Source organism: Pleurodeles waltl, chromosome 8 (assembly GCF_031143425.1).
Source record: "Pleurodeles waltl isolate 20211129_DDA chromosome 8, aPleWal1.hap1.20221129, whole genome shotgun sequence".
In the NCBI taxonomy this organism is placed as follows: domain Eukaryota; kingdom Metazoa; phylum Chordata; class Amphibia; order Caudata; family Salamandridae; genus Pleurodeles; species Pleurodeles waltl.
Window position 1 is genome coordinate 183196401 of NC_090447.1, and position 27905 is coordinate 183224305.

The 27905-nt window shown below is 44.2% G+C and overlaps 1 protein-coding gene across 8 annotated transcripts in view; it reads right to left on the minus strand.

Moving 5' to 3' along the window:
• The window catches only part of SYNJ1 (synaptojanin 1), a 767318-nt gene that overhangs the window by 295775 nt on the left and 443638 nt on the right, over positions 1 to 27905 (minus strand). For all 8 annotated transcript variants that reach the window (XM_069204034.1, XM_069204040.1, XM_069204035.1 and 5 more), the window contains one exon: positions 5784 to 5862. In XM_069204034.1, coding sequence (XP_069060135.1) covers positions 5784 to 5862 — 79 coding nt within the window. The remainder of the gene's footprint in view (positions 1 to 5783; positions 5863 to 27905) is intronic.

Below are 27905 nucleotides of genomic sequence, written 5' to 3' on the forward strand. Positions count from 1 at the left end.
CCCTATGAACAGGAGGTGCTGAGAGGGCTCCAGGTGAGATTTGGGCACGTTCAAAGAAAAGCCCAGGTTGAACAACAATTGGGTTGCCACCTGCAAATGGTGCAGCACGAACTCTGGGGACTTGGCTTTGATCAGCCAATTGTCTAGGTAAGAGAATACCGATATTCCCTTCCTTCTGAAATGCGCTGCAACCACTTCCATCGCCTTTGTGAAAAGTGCGGAAGTAGGAACAAATGAAAGGATCGCAAACTGGTAGTGCTGCGACCCTACCATGAACAGGAGATACTTACTATGCGACTTCAGAATAGGGATGTGAAAATACGCATCCTGCAAGTGAACAGACACCACCAGTCTTCTTTGTCCAGCGCAGGAAGCACCCGTGCTAGGGTCAGCATTTTGAATTTCTCCTGTTTGAGGAACCAATTCAAAATCCTCAGGTCCAGAATGGGCCTCAAACGACCATCCTTCTTGGGAATCAGGAAATATATTGAAACACATCCCTGACCCTTTTCCTGCTCCAAAACTAACTCTACTGCTTGCTTTAACGGTAGACTTTGAACGTCCTCTTGAAGCAATAGAAGATGCTCTTCTGAGCACAAAGAATGTCGGGGAGGGAAACTCCCGAAAGGGAAGGGCGTAACCATTTCTCACTATGCTCAACACTCATGAATCTGATGTTATTAACTCCCACTCCTGGAGAAAATATAACAACCTTACCCCTATGGGAAGCACATGCTGGTGAATGGGGAGTGAACTAGGACTGCTTCCCTGACTGGCTTCCCGCAGTTGATGAAAAGGAGGAAGAAGGCTGCTGTGAGCACCTTGGATTCCAATTCTTCCACGACCTCTGCAGGACCTGTACTGGGAGTTGGCTGGCTGCTGGACGTGGAGCTGCTGCCTCCCACGAAAGGATGAACCATGTGCCAACCTTCTGAACCTATGGAATGGTATGTACGTGGTAGAGGATGACTGAAGGCCTAAAGATTTCGGAGTGGCTCTGCTATCCTTAAATCTCCCCAGGGCCGAGTCTGCCTTTGCACCAAAAGGCCTGGCTCCATTAAAAGGATGTTCCATCAATGTAGCCTGCACATTCAAGGAAAAGCCAGAACCTCTGAGCCAAGCATGCTTCCTAGTAGAGATCGAAGTGCCCATGGCTCTGGCAACAGAGTCTGCAGTTTCCAGACCTGACTGAATCACTTGTTTGGCTGCCACTTGGCTGTCCTATAACAGTTCCACAAAATGGCCCTGCACATTCCGAGACCATTTAGGGACTACCTCTTTCGCCATATCCATTAAAGCATACATGTATTTCCCCAGTACACAGGTTGCATTAAATGATTTTAAAGCCATGCTGCCTGAGGAGAAGCTCTTCTTTGTTGACTGCTCCATGCGCTTGGATTCCCTATCCGCAGGAGTTGTATGGAATGACCTTGGAGGTGATTTTGAGGAACAAGAAGCTTGTAGTACCAAGCCTTCCAGTGTTGGGCTAAAAACTGCAGGTCATCTGGAGCAACCTTGTATCTCCTGGCTATAGATTTTGAAACCGCAGGGGTAGTGACCGTTTCTTCCATATTTCTAATATTGGTTCAGTCAAAGCGTCATTGAACAGAAGAAGGGGCTCTGAAGGAGAGGCTGTAGAATGCAGCACCTCTGTTAGAATATTAGTCTTTAATTCTGAAGCAGCAGAGGCAAATCTAAAAGTTCTGCTGCCTTAATTACCCCAAGGTAGGTCGCCACTTCTGACGAAAGTACACCTCCAGGGGATAATAGCTCCCACTCAGGGGATGCATCCAATCCAGTAGCAGTATCAAGCCCCAGGTATTCATCTGAAGGCACAGTTATTTCCCTTTCTTCCAGCTATTGCTGTTCTTCTAGATACTGCTGTTCTTCTAGCAGTCTTAAGGCTTTCCTTCTAGATTTTTGTCTAGACTCCAAGCGTGGTGTCGATAACTAGTTCACTGACGCCGAAGACGTCCCCAATCGAGAAGGTGAAACTGGAGGAGGAGCATCCGGATACACACTCCACGCCGGACTAGACTGAGTCGACTTCGCTCGGGGTCTCTCCGACGCGGGTACCGGTGCCGTCATCTTGGGTAGAGACGGTGTCAACTTTGGTGCAAAGCCAGTCAATTCAAGAGGGGTTGCTGGTAAGAAAGGCATAAAGGGAGCCTGCTTGTATGGCACCGGCACCCCCAATGTAAAGGCCAATGGACCCATGGGGCCAGCAGGCACACCAGAGGGGACAATTGCTTTATTAAAAATGCTCAACACAGCATTCAGGATCAGAGACGGATCTGCTCCTGGATCCAGAAAGGCAGCATACTCCTGTTCCCCTTGCAGAGGTTGGGCAAGATCTGGTGCTCGAACCCCAAACTCCTGACCTTGAGAGGATGCAGGGGAAAATTGAGCTACAGGACTCGCAGGCGATGCCGAAATCCCTACCAATGACGGCAGCAGAGATGGCTCAGGTGACTTTGGCTGGGGAGATAAAGTGGGACAGGCTTCTCAAGTCGTGCATGATTTCCAAGTCGGAGATACAGACCGAGGACTGTCATCTCTGGACGAACGCCACCATGATCCATGACGACAGCATTTCTTGTGGGACCTATATGATCTGAGTGACGAAGTGTCCTGAGTCCTGGATCTACGACATCCTCTTTTCTCTTTCTTAGCTTTGATAGAAAGAGCTTTGTCTCCCTTTCCTTCAGAGCTTTAGGATTTATGCTCCTACAAGACAAGCAACCTGCTACGTTGTGATCCGAGATTAAACACCAAAGCCAGTTCTCATGGGGGTCAGTCACTGACATGCGACCTCTGTGCTCACTATACGGTTTGAAGCCAGATTTCATTGGCAGAGACATAGCAGCACTGTAAGAAATTCCCCCAAAACAGTTGAGAAACAACGGAGAGGTAGAAAACCATTACATGTCAAAGACGCAGAAAAAGGGAACTGGTGTCAGCATGCCGCCGAGGACTTCCTATGGCTCTGATGATGCCAGACGGAGTCGCGTGCGGAGTTGTGCTATTATAATGAAAAATTTCCGTTGAATGCTGGCACATTGGGAAAATTCATAAGGTGAAGGATTCACAGATAGTTGTATCCATCAGAAATCTGATTTACCTGTTCGCTATACATGCATTACTGGATGCAGTATTTTGAGGAAATGTGCAAGAGTTAATAAAATATTTTTCAAACTAATTCCTTCCCAGGTAAGTTGTGTAGCTTGATATGCAATACGTTTAAGATGTTTGTTAATGGTATATGCCTCACCAAAGATTATATAATGATTCCTGAAGGATAGACTTTGTTATCATAAAAGGTTTGTTGCCTCCTTGGATTTGCTGATTGACTGTTCTCACCATAAGCAGACATCAGATACGGGTCTGTTGTAAGGATCACATCTTCCAGCGCAGAGACCACTTTATTATTTCAGTTTGAAGGCACGTGTTATTGAACAATGTAACAAGTGGTGAATTGATATTAGATCAAATGCATGTTTCTGCCATGTGCTTTTATTCTGTAAATGTATAATGAATATGTCTGATAAGCAATATCAATCAAAAACATATACAGTGATAATTTATTGACTATTTAATTTAGAAATTATTCCAGGAATGCCATAAAGTATACAATTTTTAATCCCTAGCTTTTAGATTTCTTTCTTTCTTTTGGTTTTAGGTTCCTAAACACATACAGGACGAGTTCCATTTTAGCTATAGTCGCCATTTTAATTAGCCTCTTCAGCTTGTTTACCTTTGTCCCCAAATTCATGTTAGGTAAAAGAGGTCGGCATCTCAGATCATGGAGGTGGACATTTGTTGTCAAATTATGCAAATTCATCAACATGTCTGTCTTTGAAGCAGAGGTCGCCTGCACCTATCTTTTCAAGAGCTGTGAAAGTGTCAAGTAATTCAGATACAGACATCAACAAAACCTCCAGTACTAGATCAGTCTTGGACAGGTACTTTTTCGAGGTCATATAACAACCATAACCCAAATAATGTAATCTATATTGAGGTCCTTATTAGTACATCCAGTTATGCTTATGATTATGTCAAAACATTCCTAAGGTGGCATTGTAATTTCCAACTTAGATAAATAAGATACAATATATAAGGACTAACACTTGACCACTTAGGAGAGAAACTTCACTCAAGTCACAGACGTAGATTGCAGATCCTGATAAGCACAGAAAGAACCAGATTCCAGCTTGACTGAAGAAGCCTCCAGTAAGACTCTCCAAAGCTCTGCAAAGCATTCCATTCTGCCTTCACAAACTCATGCCAGGACTGTGTTCTCTTGTAGATGCAATACCATAGCTCTTGGTTTTGTGCTCGAAATAGCAGACATGCTAATCCAAAGAGGCAACAAATGCTGTTGTCCAGCTATGCGCACCACCTCCAAAACTCTGTCTTATTATTCATTCATTGCTAAAACTAGCATAGTGCTTAGGAACAGCGTAGTGATGGTGTAAGAGCTATAAATTGTGATGGCATGATTTCCCCCACTTTCACTGCTGTCGAAAAATGTAGCTGCTTTTTATCATCTTCTGTGATGTTACCAATATTATGTGCCCTAGATACCCGCATTTTAAAATAACTATTTTTAAATAAATATGTTGAAATACATATTCATTTTCTAGTGATCCTGACTGTGTAAACTGTTAATGAATGATCGTTTGGATTACCACTACTTCGAGTAACCAAAAAGAATTGGGCCAGATGTACACAGCCTGTTTTCATTTCTTAACAGTCCGAATCGATATTTAAGGAAGTTAAGAAATGCAAACCGGGCTTTCCTAATGTACAAAGCCCTTTAAGGAATCGCAAATTGCTATTTCTACCATGTAGAAATCACATATTGTGATTCTCAGAAAAGGAAATGCAAATAGGAATTTTCTATTTGCATTTCCTATTCTGATGTACTATGCATTTCCAAAAAATCAATTTGGTCATTTTGGAGATGCAATTACCACCGACTTTAAGTCTGTGGTAACCAGGTGCAATTTAAAAAAAGCACCAAAAGGTGCTTTTTTTGATTGCAATAGAGCACACACTGGCCCCTTTGGCATATGTGTGCTCTACAGGTGCACCCCTATTTTTGGAGTGTACCAAGCGTGGCCCTGTTCCAATTGCCTTCCCTGGTTTTGCATCTCCTAAATAGCGATTTCTTAATAAGAAATTGCTATTTAGGAAATGCAAAACGGACCCATTGACTGAAATGCAATGGGATTTCTTAATTACGAGTTCCTAATAGCGATTCCTACATTTGTAGGAATCGCTATTAGGAAATGGTACCTTCGTCCCTAGCATTTTGCATTTCCTAAATACCGATTTCTGGGAAGTCGCAATTGCATTTTTGTACATCTGGCCCATTGACACCACTTCACTTACATATTGGGTGCGGTTCTGCGGAGCTATAATAACCTGTCTTTCACATTCAGTGCTAGTGCATCAGGCTAAGTTCACTGGTGTCTCCCATGGGCGTGAAAACAAACCTTGTAAAGCTGAGCCAGAGACCCCGGTTAAGCAACAAGTTCAGATAAAGGTCTGCTGAATGGTCTCTGTAATATTTAGTGTCTGGATGAACTCAAAAGCTGCTTGAAATATATCCTTAAAAGTGATCAAGTGCAATTACAGTTATCTAGTGTAACATATTATTACATTGGTAATTTATACAAACATGCATTAAACAATGTAGTTTTCTGAGGCCACATCCCTTAGAAAGCTATTATCAATTAAAAAGCCCAGAAAATATGTAATTTTAGACATTTTTAAATTACCTCATGTCCACTTAAGCGGAGAACCTTCAAAGCAGAACTTCCTTCTAAGAAAGTAACCCACATTTTGTCTTCCACAAACCTGCAAAACATTTCCAATCATACACCTTATATATCATTAGCATTAGTTATTAAAGCCAACTTTTAAAGAAGCTAATTGTCGGTCAGTTAACCACAGCACATACGAAAGCTTAACATATTTTTCAACAGTCACATAATGCAAGTGGGATTATGAACAATGTAAATGTTTTATTGAATATTACGATCATGTAATACGATTTTCAACATTTGAAAACAGAAAGATCATCATAAGTGAGTAATTAATTCAATGAATAAAGCATTTATTTACACAAGTTTACATTTATCTGATTTCTTTTTTCTTACTAGGGATAACAGCATCCCGCCTGTCTATGAACAAAGTACCATCTTATAAAAGCTTCTTTAGCATTTGAAATGGGGATGCTCAAATGTCATGGACCACGTCTTCCCTGTTTATTTAGCTATGCGGAACCAATAAAATATATAGGAATAGAAAAATGTGTAAGTGTAGGAAATCCATCCTTTCAGCATGATCACCCTGTATTTTTTACCATTTGTTGGACCTTATATTTGCTGACATTAGACCTCTGTACAGTTTAATGCCACTAACCAGTGGAAAAGTGCCTGTGCTCCCCTTTAAACATGGTTGAATTGGCATAATTCTATCTGGTTGTATTTAACTTAAATGTAATTCCCTAAGGTATGGTACGAAATATACCCAGTACCTGTAAATTAAATGTCACTAGTATAACGGAAGCATCTACTGGTCCATCCACTACAGTGTTGATGTAAAACATGACTTTAGGCCTCCTGGTGTATTCTGACTGGGGAAGTTTAAAACACTGCAATTTGACCTCCCTAATAAGGAATCAGTCCTATGTAGGCCTTGGAGCCACAAGACAGGATGCATGGCATTTAAGAGTAGGAAATGTATTGTAATTATGTCCTTACAGTGACTAGCACCCACGAAAATCAATGTGGCAGGCCTAGCTGTCCTATGTAAGAATCAAGAGTACTGATTACAAATCCTAATACTGTATCCTGGGAATGGGACTAGCTAGAAAAATGAATGAATGAACTGACATTTATAAAGCAGAGGTGTACACCAAATTACAGGTATCAAGGCGCTAGAGGGAGAGACAAGTCAGAAGCATACATTCTAAAAATACACACAGAGAAATTTCCTGATCCTAACAACTTTGTACCCTAAAAGACAATCAACATTTTACAATACAAAAAATACCCTGACCATTTAATACTACAGGACTCTCATAAAAATAAAAGGAAAAAATTGACTCCCCTCTCCCCCCTACCAGGTCCACTTCTTAAACCCCTTTTGTAAAGAACCATGTTTTTTACTTTCTTCCTAAAACTGAGCAGGTTTCTATCAGCTTTAAGATCAGCCGGTAAATCATTCCAAAGCTGAGCAGCTTTGACCCTAAAAGACCTCCCACCTACTCTAATTTTCTTAATCTCAATCCGGTTGGCTGTGGTGGACCTCAGAGACCTTCTAAGACTATAGTAGGCCGTTTACAGCTTTGTGGACTATACAGAGGACCTTGAACTTGATACATTCCTTCAAAGGCAGCCAATGCAATGCTCTGAACGCTGCTTATGCGGAGTCCCTTCTTGTTAGATTCAGAGCCAGCTTGGCTGCCAGTTTTTGTATCCTAAATAGCCTGTTAAGAAGGTAGTCTGGTACTTCCAAGATCAGCGCACAGCAATAATAATCTAGTCTACTCAAAATAATGCTTGGCACTGTTAGTCTGCGTGCAGTCGATGGTAAAAAAGGAAAAATTTTCCCTAAGTTTCTCAGGAGGACAAAGCAAGTGGCCGCAGTCTCACTAATATGCTTTTCAAGAGACAGTCTATCATCCAGCAGGACACCCAGATTTCGCACTGACTGTGCAGGCTGAAAAATCTCAGTGTTTTTCCCTGGCCAAAAAATTTATGGCAGTTCTCTAATGTAGGTGGCACTTCAACACCATAAAAAATCAGTTTTATCTTCATTAGATTTTAGATAGTCATTTTCTGACCACTTTGTCATTTCAATTATACAGGACTCAGGGTTGGTATTCTCATAAGATACAATTAGCTGAGTGTCATCAGCATAATTCACAAAGAAGATCCCGTAGGACCTGATTACCTTTAACAGAAGTCGGATATAAATGTTAAATAGAGTGGGGCTCATGGCAGAGCCCTGTGGTACTCAATGCTCCAACTTCTTAAACGAGGATTGATAGGGCGGAATATGAATAACTTGAGACCTGTTTAAGAGAAAGGATTTGAACCATTGAAAGCACATTCCCTCCACACCAATTTCTTCAAATCTACATAGCAATAGCTGGTGGTTGACGGTGTAAAATAATTAAACAGCTATTTTTACTTTTTATTAAAAATCCAATTGAATGATGAAGTTGTAGTTTTAATAAATATTTAGTAACAGTAGCTTTTAGAAAGTTACCTTTTCCGTGCCCGAAGGCTAAATTTGCATTTGCTCTCCCACTTCTCCAGCCAGTAATTAGCATCTGAGTAGCGTGAAAACAATGCAAAGGAGCAATAGGCTGACCTAAATAGGCAAAGATGACTCCTCTGAATCGTACAGGAGATTAAGGGTAGGGTCAGTAGCATCCTTTTTGACACTACTCTGTAAAATTCTGCTCACAGGCCTGTTTGGTTTAATTATAACACTTGGAGTGCACTTGAAAGGAATGAAAATAGGATGGCAAAACAATTCTTGTGCATCCACTGTGTGGATGCTGGAAAACGCTGCTTATTATACCAGACTTTAGCTCTAGGGTGCCCCTAATCTAGATTTTATTATTAGATTTCGAAGGACACTAGTATTAGATGCCCTCCCCCATCAGCACTTAAGCTTAGAATGGCCGAAGACTTTTGCCTTTTTGAAAGTTCCCAAAGTGAGTACAGCTGGCCCTGGGACCTTTTACCCCTTTGGTTAGGGTGTGCCCAGAAGTCATTCACACCCTTTAGCTCATGCCAGGCATAGCTGATACATTTCTCCGCACCCATTACAGAATACTCATAGACCTGAGGAAGAACAGAAGAGGACTGAAACGGCTGATATGACTTGACAAGGGTCCTGAAGGACCAGACCTGCTCTCTTGTATCCAAGCCAAGGAAGTGGGTTCCAAAGGTCATAAAGATGACGTCTTGTTAAAGCAACAGCCACACAACAAGCCACAAGAGGACTTTAAGAACCACCTTTAAATTAATATAACTTTAGTTATTCTTTAGCTACAGTTAAAGTACACAAAAATAAAAAAATTCTGAACTTATACCTTTCATTTATAATTTAAGGAACACCTTCAAATTATTATAACTTGCACACCTCTATACACAGTTTTTTCAATGTGCTAGACACACTACCCTAACTATAACTTGTGCTTTCTCCATGCACTGCTTATACTGTTTTAAATCATCTCTCTTATACAATGTAAAATAATAAAGTATTCAGAAGAAGAGTTATCGCATCACAAACCATATCTTTTGTGAGGACACAATGCATGGTAGAGTGGCAAGTTATAGTAATGTAGTGTGACTACTGAGTTTAACAAGTTGATATAATCCATAAAAATAATTTAGATGAGATTACAAATTTGTTCAAAATCACAGTTGTCAAAACAATATAAATCCCTCTCATGAAAGCCTAATATAGATTATTAAAGAGTAAATCTTTTACCACATAGTTTGTTTGAGTGGGTCAAAGTCTGGCGGAAGGGATGTCCATTACCAAAGTAATCTGAGATTTTATGTAATAAAGTACCCATCCACAACCTATAGCACTGTATGATAACAATCCAAGGTTCAAGGCCTACTGTCATTAACAAAGGATTTTCAAAATAACTAAGCCAGGCAAACACCCTTGTCACAACTTTTCATAATAAACAAATGAGAATATTAGCATCTAACAAAACTTTGCTCAGCAAGCCAGCCAGGATACCGCTTGGGTGATAAACGTGCTATACAAATCCCGATAACATAACAAGCCTATACTCTTTATCATCCGCTTGTCGCCATAACCAATTTAGGCTTACTGTATTGAGAGTAAGCTTTTCCTCAATGTAACCACCATAAAATTACAAATGTATACAAAATTAGAGTTGGCAAAGCAAAATACTATCTCTCCTAAGAGGGTCTTAACTGTGATAACTAAAGTGCAAATCTTCTAGCCCCATGATTTGCTGGGGAGGGGTGTCAACCAAACCCAACAACCTGTCCTTCTCATGTATTTCTGGGAGATTCCACATACCGAAACAGCTCTCTGAAGGCTTTAATGCAGATTAATGACAATCTACCCTTAAATGCCCATTGACCAACACGTGCTTTTAATAATAGTCAGATCAACTACCTTTACTGTAACTTTTCATATTAAACAGATTAGGCCTATACACTTGATCAAAAACTTTCTGACATATCTATTTCCTGCTGTATTGAATATAAGCTTTCCCACACGGAAAAAGTGTAATACAAGCACTCTTTTTTCCATGGAATCACAGAATGCCTACCTAATCAAAGGCAATCAACACATGGGTGGCACCTAGGCTCTTAGTGACATTTCTGAAACCTCTTCTTCTGTACACATAAGGTTAGGCAATTGCAGTGCTGTCAATATAGATCTAAACTGAACAAAAGGAAATATCAGGTAAAAGTACATGAACTGAAACAAGTCCATAAAAAAGAAGAGAACAAAGGGCAATAAGGGCAAATATACAAAAGTGCTGCGCTATTTAGGGGCTCAGAAAGTCAAACAGCATATCAAAGATTCAACTGATGGGTAGTTTCGACATGAAAGAGTAAATGTGCACTAATGTGCCTGGTAGGTCTTTATACACCTGATGACTCTAAAGGCATGCCAAATACTTGACATAAATGAGAAGAAAGTTATTCTTGGACTGACAGACAATAATTAAAATGACATGGGAGGACATGTATGCTAAACCTTTTGTAAGCCTAATAATAACATATGATTTGATCATGGACAGTTGGTCCCGAATATGTACAGAAGCTGAAAGAGCCGACAATAACCTTTTGAACTGCCCACTGCAAGGAGTTGCTGACTAAAGACAAGAGAAAATAAAATGGTGTTCAACAGCGTTGCCTGTTAAGGGTCAGTTTTGGTGACACCAGAACATGTAACAAATGTGTTCCAGTGCCCGACTTAGATCGATTTTCTGGAAGGGTGTCTGGCAGCAAGGATGACATCAACCACTTCAGACTCAGTTAGTTGTACACATATGTCAGAGCAGATTGCATAGATTTTAGGTTGAGGACCAAGCACTACTGCTGAGAAAGGAGGTCCTCCTGAAGAGTCAGTCTGATTGGAGGACAGATACACATGCCAAGGAGCTCTGAATTCCACACTCTTCAGGCCTAATCAGGAGCCACGAAGATGACTTAGTTGTTTGTGATCTTTAGAACTTGGGACCTGACAGGAAGCAGTGGGAAGACGTTCAGATGACCCTTGTTCCATTCCAGTCAAAATTAATCTCCTAATTAATTTTTCTGCGGAATCACCAACCCACAAAAGTCTAGTCATTGGGCGTACCAGATGGTGGTAAAAAAGATTTAGCCAGGGTACTCACCACTGTTGGAAGACGCCCTCCACCACATTGGGATACAGATGCCACTTGTGGACAGCAAGACGCCATCTGCTCAGTTCTTCTGCTCTGACATTTAGGGACTAGGCCAAACGATTTTCAGTCAGGAAGGTGCTCTGGCACTCCAACCAGCTCCAGAGAAGCAAAGCCTCCTGGCACAAGACCCAGAACCCCACTTTGCTTAATGCAGTACCACATATCGGTGCAGTTGTATGTGAAAACTTGCACCATCTTCCTCTTGATGGACAACAGGAAGGCCTTTTGTGTCAGATGGCTAGCCCACCTCTCTAGAAGACAGATGTAGGGCTGACTCTCCTCTGGAGGCTAGTGTCCTCTGATCTCCTCCAGATGACCTCACAAGCCCAGCAGTGACATGGCTGTCACTGCTGGGCGGGGATGGCAGAGTGGCATGTCGTTGGACAACTGTTAATCTATCCACCACCATAACAAACCTACAGCTACCTCCTCTGAGACCTGGATTGAGTCAATAAGATTGCCTTGATGGTGGGCCCACTTTAACTCTAGGTTTCATTGCAAAGCATGCATGTGCCACCTGGCATAGCTGACAAGGAGAAATGCGGCCGACAGACCAAGAAGCCGCAGAGCCGATCTCATCATGATCAGGATCAAGTCTGAAAGATCAAGCTCATAGTCCAAATGTCCTGAATCCCAATGATGTCAACAATTCTGCACCTAAAGTACAAGTTACTTATCTTTGGTAACAAAATACCCAGTAAAGACATATTCTAGTTGCAGATTCCTTACCTTAGAATTTCCCCCAGAGATCAGACTGGACCCGGATATTTTTCTTAGAGCAATACCCATGCATGTCTGTGGGTGGCGTCGGTCGACTCCGCGGGAGTCGTTGGTGTTGCATTTGCCGTGATAACGTCTGAAGCAGTATATAGACATCACCTTTGCACAGTGACGTCAGTTTCTTTTAACGACTTTCCACAACAAAGCGGAGAGCCGCTAAGAACACTGAGATTGGTGCATCAGAGCTAAGAACCTGAAAGGTGAATCTCTGTCCCTAGAAATCAGTTTGCAAGCGGCGAGGATGTGTGGGCGGTAAGGAATCAGCAACTAAAATATGTCTCTACCAGATATTTTGTTATCGAAGGTAAGTCATTTGTAGGTCTGATAGAGACTTTTAGTTGCAGATTCTGGCCTACATGAAAAGGCGTAACCACCTTTGGAAGGAAGGAAGCCTTAGTGCGCAACACCACTTTGTCAGGGTGCACAGACAAGAATGGAGGTTTAGACGAAAGGGCTTGAAGCTCACTCATAAAGACAGTTTTGAAGGTGAAGAGCTGCAAGGGACAATTGTGCATCGGCTCAAAGGGAGTACACATTAAATAAGTAAGGACAAGATTTAGGTCCCACTAAGGCATGATAAATGGAGCAAGAGGGAATAAATGGATGAGGCCTTTTAGGAATCTACTCACAATACAGGTTTTAAAAAGTGAGGGCTCATCAGGTAACCTAAGGAAGGCCGAAATGGCAGATAAATACCCTTTAAGGGTGCCCAAAGCAGACCTCTGCTGAGCCAAAGAAAGAATAAACAGAACAACCTTGGATAGAGGGGCAAAGAGGGGATCTACAGATTTGTTGGTGCACCATGCCACAAATTTATTCCAACATCAGGCGTATACAGTTTTGGTGGAGGGACGTCTGGCTGCCAAGTTAACAGTAGAGACTTCGGGCGGAAGATCAAAAGTCGTCAACTGGCGCTGCTCAATTTCCACGCATGAAGGCAGAGGTTGGACAGGTTTGGGTGATGGACTGTCCCCTGTTGCCGCGACAGAAGATACGCCCGAAGAGGCAGTCTGAGTGGAGTATCGATGGACATGCTTAATAGCTCCGGATACCAGACTCTCCGTGCTCAGTCAGGAGCCACGAGATGAGTTGGGCCCGGTCGTTCCTGATCTTCTTGAGAACTCTTGGCAGAAGTGGTATAGGCAGAAAGGAGGCTGGAGTTCCACTCAAGACAAAAAGCGTCTCAGATAAGAGTGCCGCCTTGGAAACTCAAACGCGCAAAACAGCTGACATTGCCCGTTCTCTGCGGAGGTGAACAGATCTAACCAAGGTTCTCCCCACTGCAGAAAGATACCTTGTGCCACCCTCTGGATGGAGACGCCATTCGTGATCGGCTGTGCATCGATGGCTTAGTTCGTCCGCTGTGGGGTTGAGAGAATCCACCAGACGTTGAACCATCAGGGTAATGCCCTGGTGTTTCAGCCATGTCCAGAGGCATAGTGCCTCCTGACAAAGGGTACAGGACCCTCCTCCGCCCTGTTTGTTGCAGCACCACATGGCAGTAATATTGTCTGTGAACACCTACACTACTTTCCCTTTGAGAGAGGGAAGAAATGCTTTCAACGCAAACCTGATCGCCTGGGGCGCCAGAAGACTGATATGGAGCCCAGACTCCGCCGGTGACCAGAGGCTTCTGATCTCCGCCTCTTCCATGTGGCCACCCCAAACGAGAAGTGACGCATCTGTCACTATAGATAAATCTGGTTGGGGAAGGGAGAGGGATCTGCCGTGGACCCAATGCGGATTCGAAAGCCACCACTGCAGTCCCCTACGAGGTCTGGACCATGACGGAGAGATTCCCCTGATGCCCACTAGAACTTCAAGTCCCAAAACAGAGCCCGCATATGCCATCTGGCATGTGTTACTAACTAGCAGGATGCAGGAGGCCAGGAGGCCCAGCAGCCTCAGAGTCAGTCTCACCGAAACCCAAGAACGAGGCCGAAAGATCGGAATCATAGCCTGAATGTCTTGGACTCGCTTTTCGGGAGGATAAGCCTGAAACTGCATTGTGTCCAGAACAGCTCTGATGAAGGGGAGCGTCTGAGAGGAAGTCAAGTGTGACTTTGCACGTATATAGTCAACCCCAGCGTGTGCAGAAGGTTCGCTGTAGTCTGCAGGTGGGAGACGACTTTCTGTGGTGAGGCACCTTCAACAGCCAGTCGTCAAGGTAGGGGAGGACTGACACCCCTAGCCTCCGCATATGAGCTGCAACCACTGCCATCACTTTCGTGGACACCCCAGAGGCACTGGTAAGGACGGAGAGGAGCACGATAAACTGAAAGTGCTTGTGACCTACCACGAATCGTAGTTAACGTCTGTGGGCAGGATAAGCATCCTGCAAGTCCAACACTACCATCCAGTCTCCTGGGTCCAAGGCAGACAGAACCTGAGCCAGGGTGAGCATTCTGAATTTCTCCTTCTTGAGGAAGTAGTTCAGGATAGGATTCAGCACCAGAAAGTAGCAGGAATAACAACCGTGACCTACTTCAGGCACAGGGACCTTTTCTAGCGCTCCCTTGGCCAAGAGAGCTTTGACTTCCTTGCGGAGAAGTGCCAAATGATCCTCTGGAAGGTGACTGAAGGATGCAGGCATGGCTGGTGGAGCAGATTCGAAAGGGAGGAAGTAACCCTTTCTAACGATCTGCAAAACCCACCTGTCCGTAGTGATGGATTACCAGTAGAGCAGGTGATGGTGAATCCTGCCACCAACTGGATGGGAGTGAGGGGATGGACTAGGAGGGTTTGGAGACCTCTGGTTCCCTGTCTCACACCCACGTAGGATTCGGCATCCCCGGCCACGCAGAGGCTGGACAGCATGGGTGGCACGGCGGAGGACGCGACAGGGAGCCCCTTCCATGGCCACCAAAGGGGCGAAAAGCAGACTGCGGGGGTGTGGGGCAGTGGAAAGACCAATGGACCGAGCCGTAGCCCAGGAATCCTTGAATCTCTCCAAGGCCGAGTCTGCTTTGTTTCCAAAGAGATGGGAGCCATCAAAGGGCATGTTCATGAGGGACTGTTGGACATCCCCAGAAAAAAACAGAAGTACGCAACCAGGCGTGGCGTCTCAAGGCCACTGTCGTAGCAAACGATCTGCCCAGAGAGTCGGTCGTATCCAGCCCACAATGGATTGTGAACTTTGACACATCTCTCCCTTCGTTCACAGCTTGGGAGATGTTAGCACGGGCCTTCTCCGGTATCTGCGGCAGGACTTACACAACCGTATCCCAAAAGGCATGCAGTGTTCACAGACCGCAGCACGAACATGGAGGAAGAAAACAACTTCTTACCAAACTGTTCCAGCCTTTTTGATTCCCTATCCGGGGGTGCGCAAGGGAATGCGCCTAAAGAGGAGGAAGTCTGGATGACAAGACTCTCAGGCATGGGGTGTTGGGACAGGGATTTAGGGTAGTTCCGAGCAGGCCGATAGTGGCGTGCGATATTCCTATTCACAGGAGCCCCTGTGTTGGGTTTGGACCAAGTATCCAAAAGGCCATTGGTGAGGGCTTCATTGAATGGCGAAAGGGGCTCTGTTGTGGAAGTCCTTGGCTGAAGCACCTCCGCCAGGAGAATGGACCTGACCGCTACAGTAGGAAACTCAAGGCCAAGGACCTCAGCTGCCCTACTGACCACCATACCATAAGTTGCTTCCTCCACGGTAGGAGGAGGCAGCATACCAGTGTCTGGAGAAGTATCCAGACCACTGGTGTCGCCCAATTCCTGAGCCCAGTCCAAAGATGGGTCATCCTGGTATTCACAAGGGTCCAGGGACCCCTCCAATCCCTCCCTGAATTTGCACCCATAGGAAAAAGGGGGCCAAATATGACCTGGGGTGAATAGGCCCCATCGAAGACAAAGGCGCCGTCAGCTGATGCCGCTCCAAGTCGTCGGGGATAAGGATCCGGTCGACTTCGATAGTGGGTACTACCGACGTCGGGAGCATCGACAATCGACCCAGTGCCGGGGAAGGTCTCAATGGTGTGACCGGTGCCGGAGCGGGTCCAGGGTTGACCTCAGTGGCTTGAGCGAAAGCTGCCGGCGCAGAACCGGAAGGCCTCTCAACTGAACCCTTTGGGCCCAAAGGCGCTGTATCGGGGTTGGTCGGCCCAAAGATGAGGTGCATGGCCTCATAGAACTCTTTAAGTTGGGTCGGGGTCGCTCCGGCTCTGGGAAACTCAGGGAAGCACGGAGCGGACCCAGACGCAGGCTCCGAGGAGGGACGCCTTGAGCGTCAACGCTCTTCCCACGTCACGTCAACCGAGCGACGGGGCGAAGTCAGAGAGCAATGGGACCTCTTCAACTTCTTCTTACCTGCACCCGAAGATTTAGAAGACAACGACTGGTGATGGCTCCGCGAACGGTCTCGAGACCTTCCTCTCGATTGAGACTGTAACTTACACAGAGTCGAATGTCAGGCCATCATGAGTTTGAGGGACCGCTCCCCTCAAGGCCTTCGGGTGCATGGCCCGGCACTCGGAGCACGACTTCGGGTCGTGGTCGCGCTCGAGACAGCACATACAAACCTGATGCGGATCCATCACCCACATCGTACGGTGACAGTCCTCACACAGCTAGAAACCGGTCTTCAGGGACATTCTCGACGCACCAAATATCTCATACACACTTGACAAAACGGTTGAAGTCAGTCAAAAACAGACCAGGGTAGCTCTTCTCCGGATCAGCGTGTGGCACGGAAACTGATGTCACTGCGCGAAGGCGGCATCTATATACTACTCCAGATGTCATCACGGCACCGACGCCTACGGAGTCGACCGACGCCACCTACCGACACTCAAGGGTATTGCTCGAAGAAGTCTCCGGATCCAATCTGACGCCTGGGGGAAATTCTAAGGTAAGCAATCTGCAACTAGAAGTCTCTATCAGATCCTGCAGATAACGCCTGTGGGATAACAGGACGGGTATATGAAAAAATGCATTCTGCAAGCCTGAGGACACCATCCAGTTGCCCAACTCCAAAACAGACAGGATCAGGGCCAGTGTGAGCATTCTGAATGTGTCCCATCGCAGGAATGCATTGAGGTGGTCAAGATCCAAGATAGGCCTGAGGCCTTTTAGGGATGAGGAAATAGCGAGAGTAACAGCCCTGACTCTTTTCCAGTCCAATATCCCTCAGTGGTACCTTTGGAGAGTAACAGGATGGACAGGTGCTTGTCCAAAATCTGTTCTAGAGTGGGAAGAATAGTGAGAGGGGAAGAGAGAAAAGACATGGCATAGCCATTGTAGACAATTTGCAAGCCCATTCTGTCAGATGTTATGGCTAGCCGATCTGGGAGTAAATGCTGAACCCTGCCCCCCAATGGCTGGGCGTGCACCACTGGGAATCGGCTGTTTGTTGCATCACTGGATGAGAAAGCAGTCTCTGTCTATATGTCTGTCCTTAGGAATAACCCCTAAATTTCCTTAACTGGTGGCAACATTTTTGCTAGGAATGAAAAACCACAAGGAATACGCTGCAGCTGTTCTGTTTTTAAAGTGTTCCAAAGCAGAGCCTGCTTTAGCTCCAAAGAGGCAAGACACGTTCGAGAGGTCTGTACATCAATTAAAAAACTGGTGGACCTCATACAGGCATGTCCACAAAGGACAATACTGGTTCTGAACACTCTGCTAATGTAGCCCACGGTTTCTAAACTGGTGAGGACAACATACTTGGCAATTTTCTGCCTGTAGCCAGAGAGGCCATACGACCTTTCAAGTCTGCCAGTAAGCTCTCGCTGGGCAAGCCCCAACGGGTATGTGTGTATTAGCCAAATAAGAAGACCGTGTTTATGCATCACAATGCCAATCTGGCAGAGGAAAGCAGATGTTTTCTAAAAGCATCAATCCTTTTGGATTCTCTTTCTTGAAGCCTGGCTGGCAATGAGTTTCGGTTCACCTTACTGATCGAGGCCTGTACAGGAAGACTCTGTGGAAAAGGGTGCTGGGCACCAGTCAATAACCTCTAGCTGGCTAACAAGCTGGCAAGAACATGGTTTCCACCAGGTAGTCATCAGAGTATCTGTCAGGGCGTCATTATACAGGGCCTAGGGCTATGCTGTTTCTGTCCCAGGGTGTAGAATTTCTATCAAAACATTTTTTTTAGTGTCAATGGGGGGTATCTGTAATTCTAGTATGTTGGCTGGCCTCTGAAGCATTTTTTCCATTGGTGACCCATGTGGAGAGTCAAGCTGTGTCTTTGGGTGTTAATGGAGTCTTAAAAGTTAACTGCAAACATTATGTAATGAGGGAGTCATTGTTGTTGGAGTGATTAAGACTAATCATTTTGGTGCAACGCTTCAGAGGTAAGGTTCAAATGTGCATAGATTTATGTGATCTCATTCACTGTATTTGGGTTGATCAATACCCACTTCAGTACATAAACGAGATGTAGAGTATATTAGAGTAAGGGAGAGTTTTTTCAACAATAAACAAAGCCAACATCTATCATCAAATATTGCTCCATTCTGACAGTAGTCACCGGACTTAATTCGTAATATCTGAAGGTGCGTTTAAGTACAAGAAAATGCCTTTGGTTTGGTGCACGAACAGTGTCATGCACAAAGTGTTAAATGAGATAGCACGTGGTATGGTCTTCCAAGACATTTTGGTATATGGTAAAGATGAAAAAGTTACTTATCGTCGGTAACCATGTTTCTTCTGGGTAAGCTAATTGCAGATTCCTCACCTTGTTAATAAACCAGGTGCCTAACTGGATCCAGAGAATTTTCTCAGAAATGTCCTTGTGTCGGGAGGTGGTGTCATGCAGATCCACAATGGCTCCATCTCAACCCGGATGTGAAGTTGAGGTTCCTATATGACCACCACTTCTGCATGCTGATGGCAGTTTGTTTTTGATTTCTTCCCTGAACCACTGGACGTGGAACAACTTGAAATCAGATTGTACCAGTGTGTGAATGGACTGGAATCTTATTAACATGGCTAATTGAGTCCATTAAACAAAACGAGGGTGATGGTGTGTCAGAACCCCTATCAGAGGGCCATGGGCATGCAGGGGCTACTGAGCCCAACCATGTGGGTTGAGGTATTTTATTTCTTGTGTCCTGGGGACTGACCTACTATGGACCCTGAGCAATTGGACCAAGTAGCTCTCCTGCACATGACTCTCAAGATAGCATTGCCGAGCAGTCCTAGGCTTCCTGTGGGGGGGAGAGGGCGCAAGGGGAAGGTGAATACAGCATAATAAACACAGGCTCATAACTCAAAATGTGCGCAGCTATTAATCATTGTCCAGCCAAGTACTCACCTTTATGAAAAAAGAAGTATTATATTTGTACCGCTAACCACACAAAGTGAAAATATGACATGCACATCAATTACAGTCTTTCCCTGAGGTCGGGCTCTAGTGTTTCTTTGGTGGTCCCCTGTCTCACTCACTCCTAAAGTTAGCGATCGTGGTTATTCCACAGTCACTATTAGTAACATTCATTGTATGCCCCACTAGTAGCCCCAGTCCAATATGACTCGAACTTTAAGTCAATAGTGTTCCAGCGCTACAGTGCTAACTTAGCAGAAAGTTCACCCGGGGCCAACAAGCTTGAAACCATTCTTACTCGCACCAGTACGTATAAAGCGTTCAGAGTTCCTGAGTGTGCCCCATCCATTCCCAGCAGCTGTAGCTGACTGAAAGGCATCCAAGGCTGGCATTCCGTGTCCTAGCGCAGTGGTAGCAGTCTTTTCTCTGGTGTAATAAGCTTGAAGACCTTCTGAAGACTGTTGCTTGGCCGGCCCATAACAGATCATAATGCATAAGGGAATCCACCTGGAGAACATTCTCTTCTTCACATTACCTTTATGCACCAAGAGAAACCCACAAAAAGATGATAGTCCATCCTATGTTCCTTGGTGCCATTAGTGTAGAAGCTCAAGGTTCTCTTGGGATCAAGGCAATGGAGTCTTTCTTCCTATTTAGATGGGTAAGGTGGGGTTAAGAAAGCTATCAGGTTGACAGACTACTATTTGGAAGGCTGTGTCAACCTTTGTATGAATGCTGCTTTTGTCCTGATTTTAAGTTTATCTGGGACGAAGGTGGTAAATGGAAGTTGGACATTCGCACATGGATCTGTCACAGCGCTTGTAGCTCACTCACAAGAAGAGCTGACATGATTATTGGGAGGAAGATGGCCTTGTAGAGAGAACAGCTGTGCATTTGTTCAAGGAGGGCACACGAGATAGGTGTGAGACAAACTTAAAGCAGACTGGACTGAGATATCACAAATGTTGTTGGTGGAAACATATGAATCAGCCATTTCCAGAAACACATCACAACAGGGAATCTAAACAAAGGCTGATCAAGTATATGTGAAAAGACCAAGATGGATGATAAGTAACTCTTAACTGTCACCACAGCGCGGCCTTGCTGGGCCAACAAAAGACAAAATAACAGTATGTGAGCTAGCTGTGCTTGTAAAGGCAAGATGTTGCAGGAGGAACACCATACTACAAACTTCTACCCTCTCGCTTAAACAGTTTTGGTGGAGGGACTTCTGGCTGCTAAGATAACACCAATTACTTAGGGAGGAAGGTCAACATTCATCAACTGTTGCAGCTCAATTTCAATGCATGGAGGTATAAGTTGTGCATTTTCTGGTGCAGGTCCCTGCTCTGCTGCTGCGACAAGAGGTCAACCCAATCCAACTGAGCGGAGGACATATGCTTATGGCCAATAGTCGTGGGTACCGCACTCTTCTTGGCCATTCTGGGGCCCATGGAATTACCTGGGACTGGTCTTTCTTAATCTGCTTGAGAACTCTGGGCACTTGAGGCAGAGTCAGGAAGGCATACAGAAGTCCAGTTCAAGCGAAAGTCTCCAAGCAAGAGCTCCCTTAAGGCCTTAAGAACTCCATTGCACAAACATTTGGACACTTTGTTCTCTGTGATGGTGAAAAGTTCAATCCAGCGTTCTCCCCACTGTTGTAAGATGCCGTTGCCATCTCAGAGTGCAGTCTCCATCCATGATCCGCTAGGCAATGTCAGCTCAGTTTGTCCACCTTAGCGTTTCAATATCCTGCCTGGTGCTATGTGACCAGGTAGATACCCAGGCCATTAAGCCACTTCCAGAGGCACATGGCCTCCAGGCACAAAACCCACAATCCCACTCTACCTTGTTTGTTGCAGTACCACATTGCCAGTGTCGTCTGTAAGAACCTGTACCGCTTCGCTCTTGATGGTCAGGAGGAACGCTTTCAGTGCCACACTAATCACCCACAACTACAGCAAGCCGATGTGAACTTGAGCTTGAAATGGAGATCAAAGTCCTCTGAACTCCACTTAGCCCAGATGCCTTCCCCAATACAGCAACAATGCATCCGTCATGATCGGTAGCTCATATTGTGGCAAGGAGAGGGGTCTGCCACTGGTTTAGACTGCCATCACTGCATGTCTTTCGCAGTCTCCTTTGACAGCAAATGGTTCCCTTGATGTTGAGCCTACTGCACTTTATATCCTACTGTACAGCCTGCAAGTGTCACTTGGTTAGTCTATTAGCAGGATGCAGGAGAACAAGGGGCCTCAGAGCCTCTCTCATGGACACCCAGGTCAAGAACCATAGCCTGAATGTCCTGGATTAGCTGATGAAGAGGGAAGGCTCGAAAGGCACTGTGTCCAGGATGGCTCCAATGAAGGAGAGCCGTTGTGAAGTAGTCAGGTGTGACTTTGGCACACTGATGGAAAAGCCCAACAGTAACAACATGTTGACTGTCGTCAGGAGGTGATTTATAGGGTGTTTAAGGGGAGTCAGCCTTCAGCAGCCATTCGTCAAGGTTATGGGAAGACTGGTATTCACAAAGTCGATACATGGGAAGTGATCCTCATCATGACCTTTGTGAACATTCGAGTTGCACTGGTAAACCCAAAAGCAAGCACAGAAAACTGAAACTGCTTGCTGACTACCAGAAAGCTTAGGTAGAGTCTGTGAAGCTACAGAATGGGAAAAAGCGTCCTGAAAAACAAATGCCTCCATCCAAGTTGGATATAGGAAAGACAGGACTTGGGCCATTGTTAGCAAACCAAACCTGTCCTCCCAGAAGAAGAAGAAGAAGTTCAGAGGATGAAGAACTAGGATAGGACAAAGGCTTTCATTTTTCTACGCCACCAAAAATTAACAGAAATAACAACCAGTCCCAATCTCTGATGTTGGACCTTCTCTATGACTCCATTGGCTGAGAGAACTTGAACTTCTTTTTGAAGTAGAAGCAAGTGGTCCTACGGGAGGTGTTGTAGTGTGGGACGCATGTCGAAGCTTGTGACAGAAATTGGAAGGAGTAACTGCTCAGCATGATTTGGAGCACCCAGTGGATGGATGTGGTGCTCTTCTGCCTGAGAAGGTAAAAAGTGACCCAGCCTCAAACTGAGTGATCTTGTGCTGCTGAGGGTGACTTCAATTGGCAGGAAAGGCAGGGGACTGGGTAGATCGTTTTCAGTCCCTGGCATGGATTGACGCTGCCTCTGATGATACCCCCTTCTGAAGTATCAAAAGGGGCGAGACTGCTGAAGAAACTGAAGCACAGACGGTGCCAGCCCAAAACATTGTTTTGTTACTTTGCTGACCTTAAAGCGCTCTAGGGATGAGTCCGTTCTGTCTGCAAAGAGACAAGTGCCATCAACTGGCATGTCCACTAGTGACTGGCAGACATCACTAAAAAATATGGTGAAGCAGACCCAAGCATAACACTTATTCAGACTACTCTACCCAGACATTTGGTAGTGTCCAGGCCTTATGTTATGGAATACTTCCCAGTATCTTGGCCGTCTTGTATAATGTACTGAGATTAGGCAGAACGTTGTCTGGCACCACTGGCAAGTTAATCACCATGTCCCACAACATATCTGAGCATCTCCCTATGAGACAGCTGGTATTTGTAGATCTCAGACCAAGGCTAGACAAGGAAACCATTCTCTCTGCGTAAAGGCTCCATGCGTGTTAACTCAAGGTGAGGTCAAGTAGCACAGTCTGCCATGGAAGTTCGCTTAATTTGAAGGAGACTTGCAACTGGTTCCGGGTAGTTAGGTAGTTGCAGGACAGAGTTTGCAGCCTGGAGAGGTACCTGGAGCCCTGTGAGACTTTGAATGGTGGGAATGGCGGTACATAGGACAGCCATATTTAGACTTCTTGTGCCACTTCATTTTTTGGGACTTACTGATCTCAATGACCAGCGTTAACGAGATAGGTCTTGGGAGAGAGAGTGCATCCACGCTACACTGGATAAGGCTATTTTTGACTTTCAGTGATGTTCCATAATGTAAAAACTGTCCTCAGGTCTTGGATGCCCTTCAAGTTCATCCTGGCACATTTGCTGCACATTGTGTTTGGAGCTCAGATATCAGAGAGAGAGACCTCATTAGGGTCCTTTACTAAAATATGTTTGTCAACCTTGTCTCATTAGCAGGAGACATGTCCCTAACACAGTGGAAAAAGTTTGAAAGAAAAGATTCTGTCAAGTCTGACAGAACTTATGAAATGAAGCTCCATATCCGGTTCACAATGCTTGAAAAGAAAAAAACTGATGTTAGCAGGAAAAGGTGGTGTTTTTGTAGGGGCTCCAATGTCACATCTGTGGTTGGACGGACCAACCACAAAAGGAGCACAATGCCATTTACCAATGTGTGAGGGAATTGCTAATAAAATTCTCTTCCAGTCTAGTACTTAGAGGTAGTCACAACATGAGGAATTGTAGCTAGAAGTATCCATCAGAAAGATCTTATCACGATAACACCTTGAAGCAAGTGCAGATAACAGTAAGAGAGTCACCATTAATCACTGGTGTGGAAAAATGTAGATTTGAGGTTTCTGGTAAGGAGTATTTGGGGCACGTAGTCAGTGGTGAATACGTTAAGCTCAAGCTGAAGTTTGTGATCCATTTTGTAGAAAAAAGAAAGAGGCAAATGTGTATGATTCAGGTGCCTTTTCAATGTCAGATCAAGGGAAAGAAAGTAGTATAGCTTTTGCATTTGGGACTCTTACAGGCTCAGAAGAAAAGTATTTAGTGATCGGAACAAGGAGACTGCAGCCTTCTGGTGGGTAACCCAACAAATTCATAATTCACAATGTGGGTATCAAATGCTGCTTCTGAATTGACCATACACATTTGATAGATATTTTGATCTAACAAATAGCAGGACAAGCTACACCTCACATCTTGAAATGGCTTTTTAGACTAGAAGAAATTTCTTTTGTGATGAACCATGCTTTGGAGTTACCAGACCACACCACATTTTGTTACAGGCCCATTTTGTATTGTTGAGAGGAGGGAAACCCAACACTGTAGTTTGTCGAGGCAGTGTAAAAGGGTGGAATTTGGTCAAGCAGCAGTGACCACAAGGGTGAAATCTAATCAAAGAAATACCAGAAAAAGACACAAAGACAAATTGTAGTTTTCCTCAGTCATTCAGAGAAGATGATTGTGTATGTGTCAAAAAAGCAATAATGTGCTAAAGAGTGACTCAAATTTCTCAGAAATAAAGTTTCAACATGTTCACCATGTTTTCGGTAACAGTCAGTTTTGAGAATGGGGAGAAGTTGAACACAAGGAGGACTGCTAATTGTGAGGGATATACCATGTTTCTCAGAGGAAGTATGAGAAGGAAGTGAACAGCTAAGTATGATGTCTGATGTGGCTAAATCACCATGTTCCATATGGATCATGTTACTTACCCTGTAAGCATCTGTTTGTGGCATGAAGTGCTGTAGATTCATATGCTCTGCATACTCCTGCCATCTAGTGTTGAGCCAAAGCTGTGCAAGTTGTTTTCTTCGAAGAAGTCTGTTGAGTCCTGAGGTCAAGTAACTCCTCCTCTCGGTTATATTGCGCATGGGCATTCATTGCAATGTTAGTTTTCCCGCAGACGGGTGAGAAAGGTGTGAAAAGGTATGTGTAAGAAAATAAATGTCCATGCTAAATGTAAATATACAGTGTGTAGGAAGTTGGCTCTGTATATACTATTTCAAAGTAAGAAATAGTGTGCACAGAGGAATATGTGAGAGAACAACTAGGTCCTAAACAACTATAGCCTAAACCACTACTGCTAAACAACTAAAAAGTCTCTACAACAAAGTACTGAACAACTACTGTCTAAACAACAATTGTGCCTGAATAACAATTGCCTGAACAACTAATATATATATATATATATATATATATATATATATATATATATATATATGGAAAATGTCACTTACCCAGTGCACATCTGTTCGTGGCATTAGTCGCTGCCGATTCACATTCTGTGCACATCCCGCCATCTGGTGTTGGGCTCGGAGTGTTACAAGTTGTTTTTCTTCGAAGAAGTCTTTTCGAGTCACGAGACCGAGGGACTCCTCCCATTTCGGCTCCATTGCGCATGGGCGTCGACTCCATCTTAGATTGTTTTCCCCCGCAGAGGGTGAGGTAGGAGTTGTGTATGCTAGTAATAGTGCCCATGCAATGGAGTAATGTACATAATGTAGTTTAAAGTAATATATTTACAAATATACAGATGTTTAAGATCAACTTCTAAACGGCTACAGGCTCCCGGGGAGGCGCATGTGAATCTGCAGCGACTAATGCCACGAACAGGGTAAGTGACATTTTCCGTTCGATGGCATGTGTAGCTGCAGATACACATGCTGTGCATAGACTAGTAAGCAGTTATCTCCCCAAAAGCGGTGGTTCAGCCTGTAGGAGTTGAAGTTGTTTGAAACAATGTTCGTAGTACTGCTTGGCCTACTGTGGCTTGTTGTGCCGTTAGCACATCTACACAGTAGTGTTTGGTAAATGTATGAGGCGTAGACCATGTAGCTGCCTTACATATTTCGGTCATTGGAATATTTCCTAGAAAGGCCATGGTAGCACCTTTCTTTCTAGTTGAGTGTACCTTTGGTGTAATAGGCAGATCTCTTTTTGCTTTAAGATAACAGGTTTGAATGCACTTAACTATCCATCTAGCAATGCCTTGTTTAGAAATTGGATTTCCTGTATGAGGTTTTTGGAAAGCAATAAATAATTGTTTTGTTTTTCAAATTAGTTTTGTTCTGTCAATGTAGTACATTAACGCTATTTTGATGTCTAATGTATGTAGTGCTCTTTCAGCTACAGAGTCTGGCTGTGGGAAGAACACTGGTAATTCTACTGTTTGATTTAACTGGAACAGTGATATGACTTTTGGTAAAAATTTAGGATTTGTCCGTAGAACTACTTTATGCTTGTGTATTTGAATAAATGGTTCTTGTATGGTAAATGCTTGAATCTCACTTACTCTTCTTAAAGATGTGATGGCAATTAAAAATGCAACTTTCCATGTTAAGTATTGCATTTCACAAGAGTGCATGGGCTCAAAAGGTGGACCCATGAGTCGTGTTAAGACAATGTTGAGGTTCCATGAAGGAACTGGTGGTGTTCTTGGTGGTATAATTCTCTTTAGACCTTCCATAAATGCTTTTATGACTGGTATCCTAAATAGAGAAGTTGAGTGCGTAATTTGCAGGTAAGCTGAAATTGCTGTAAGATGTATCTTAATGGAAGAAAAAGCTAGCTTTGACTTTTGCAAATGTAGTAAGTATCCTACGATGTCTTTGGCAGATGCGTGTAAGGGTTGAATTTGATTATTATGGCAGTAATAAACAAATCTTTTCCACTTATTTGCATAGCAATGTCTAGTGGTAGGGTTTCCTAGCTTGTTTTATGACCTCCATACATTCATGTGTAAGGTCTAAGTGTCCGAACTCTAGGACATCAGGAGCCACATTGCTAGATTCAGCGATGCTGGATTTGGGTGTCTGATCTGTTGTTTGTGTTGCGTTAACAGATCTGGTATGTTTGGTAGTTTGACATGGGGCACTACTGAAAGGTCTAGTAGTGTTGTGTACCAAGGTTGTCTTGCCCATGTTGGTGCTATTAGTATGAGTTTGAGTTTGTTTTGACTCAACTTGTTTACTAGATATGGAAGGAGTGGGAGAGGGGGAAAAGCGTAAGCAAATATCCCTGACCAACTCATCCATAACGCATTGCCCTGAGACTGATCTTGTGGGTACCTGGATGCCAAGTTTTGGCATTTTGCGCTTTCCTTTGTTGCAAATAGATCTATTTGTGGTGTTCCCCAACTCTGGAAGTAAGTATTCAGTATTTGGGGGTGAATCTCCCATTCGTGGATCTGTTGGTGATCCCGAGAGAGATTGTCTGCTAACTGATTCTGAATTCCTGGAATAAATTGTGCTATTAGGCGAATGTGGTTGTGAATCGCCCAATGCCATATTTTTTGTGCCAGGAGACACAACTGTGTTGAGTGTGTCCCTCCCTGTTTGTTTAGGTAATACATCGTTGTCATGTTGTCTGTTTTGACAAGAATGTGTTTGTGGCTTATTATGGGTTGAAATGCTTTCAGCGCTAGAAATACTGCCAATAGTTCTAAGTGATTTATGTGAAACTGTTTTTGGTGAGTGTCCCATTGTCCTTGGATGCTGTATTGATTGAGGTGTGCTCCCCACCCTATCATGGAGGCATCTGTGGTTATTACATATTGTGGTACTGGGTCTTGGAAAGGCCGCCCTTTGTTTAAAGTACTGTTCCACCATTGAAGCGAGGTGTGTGTTTGGCGGTCTACCAACACCAGATCTAGAAGTTGACCTTGTGCCTGTGACCACTGTGATGCTAGGCACTGTTGTAAG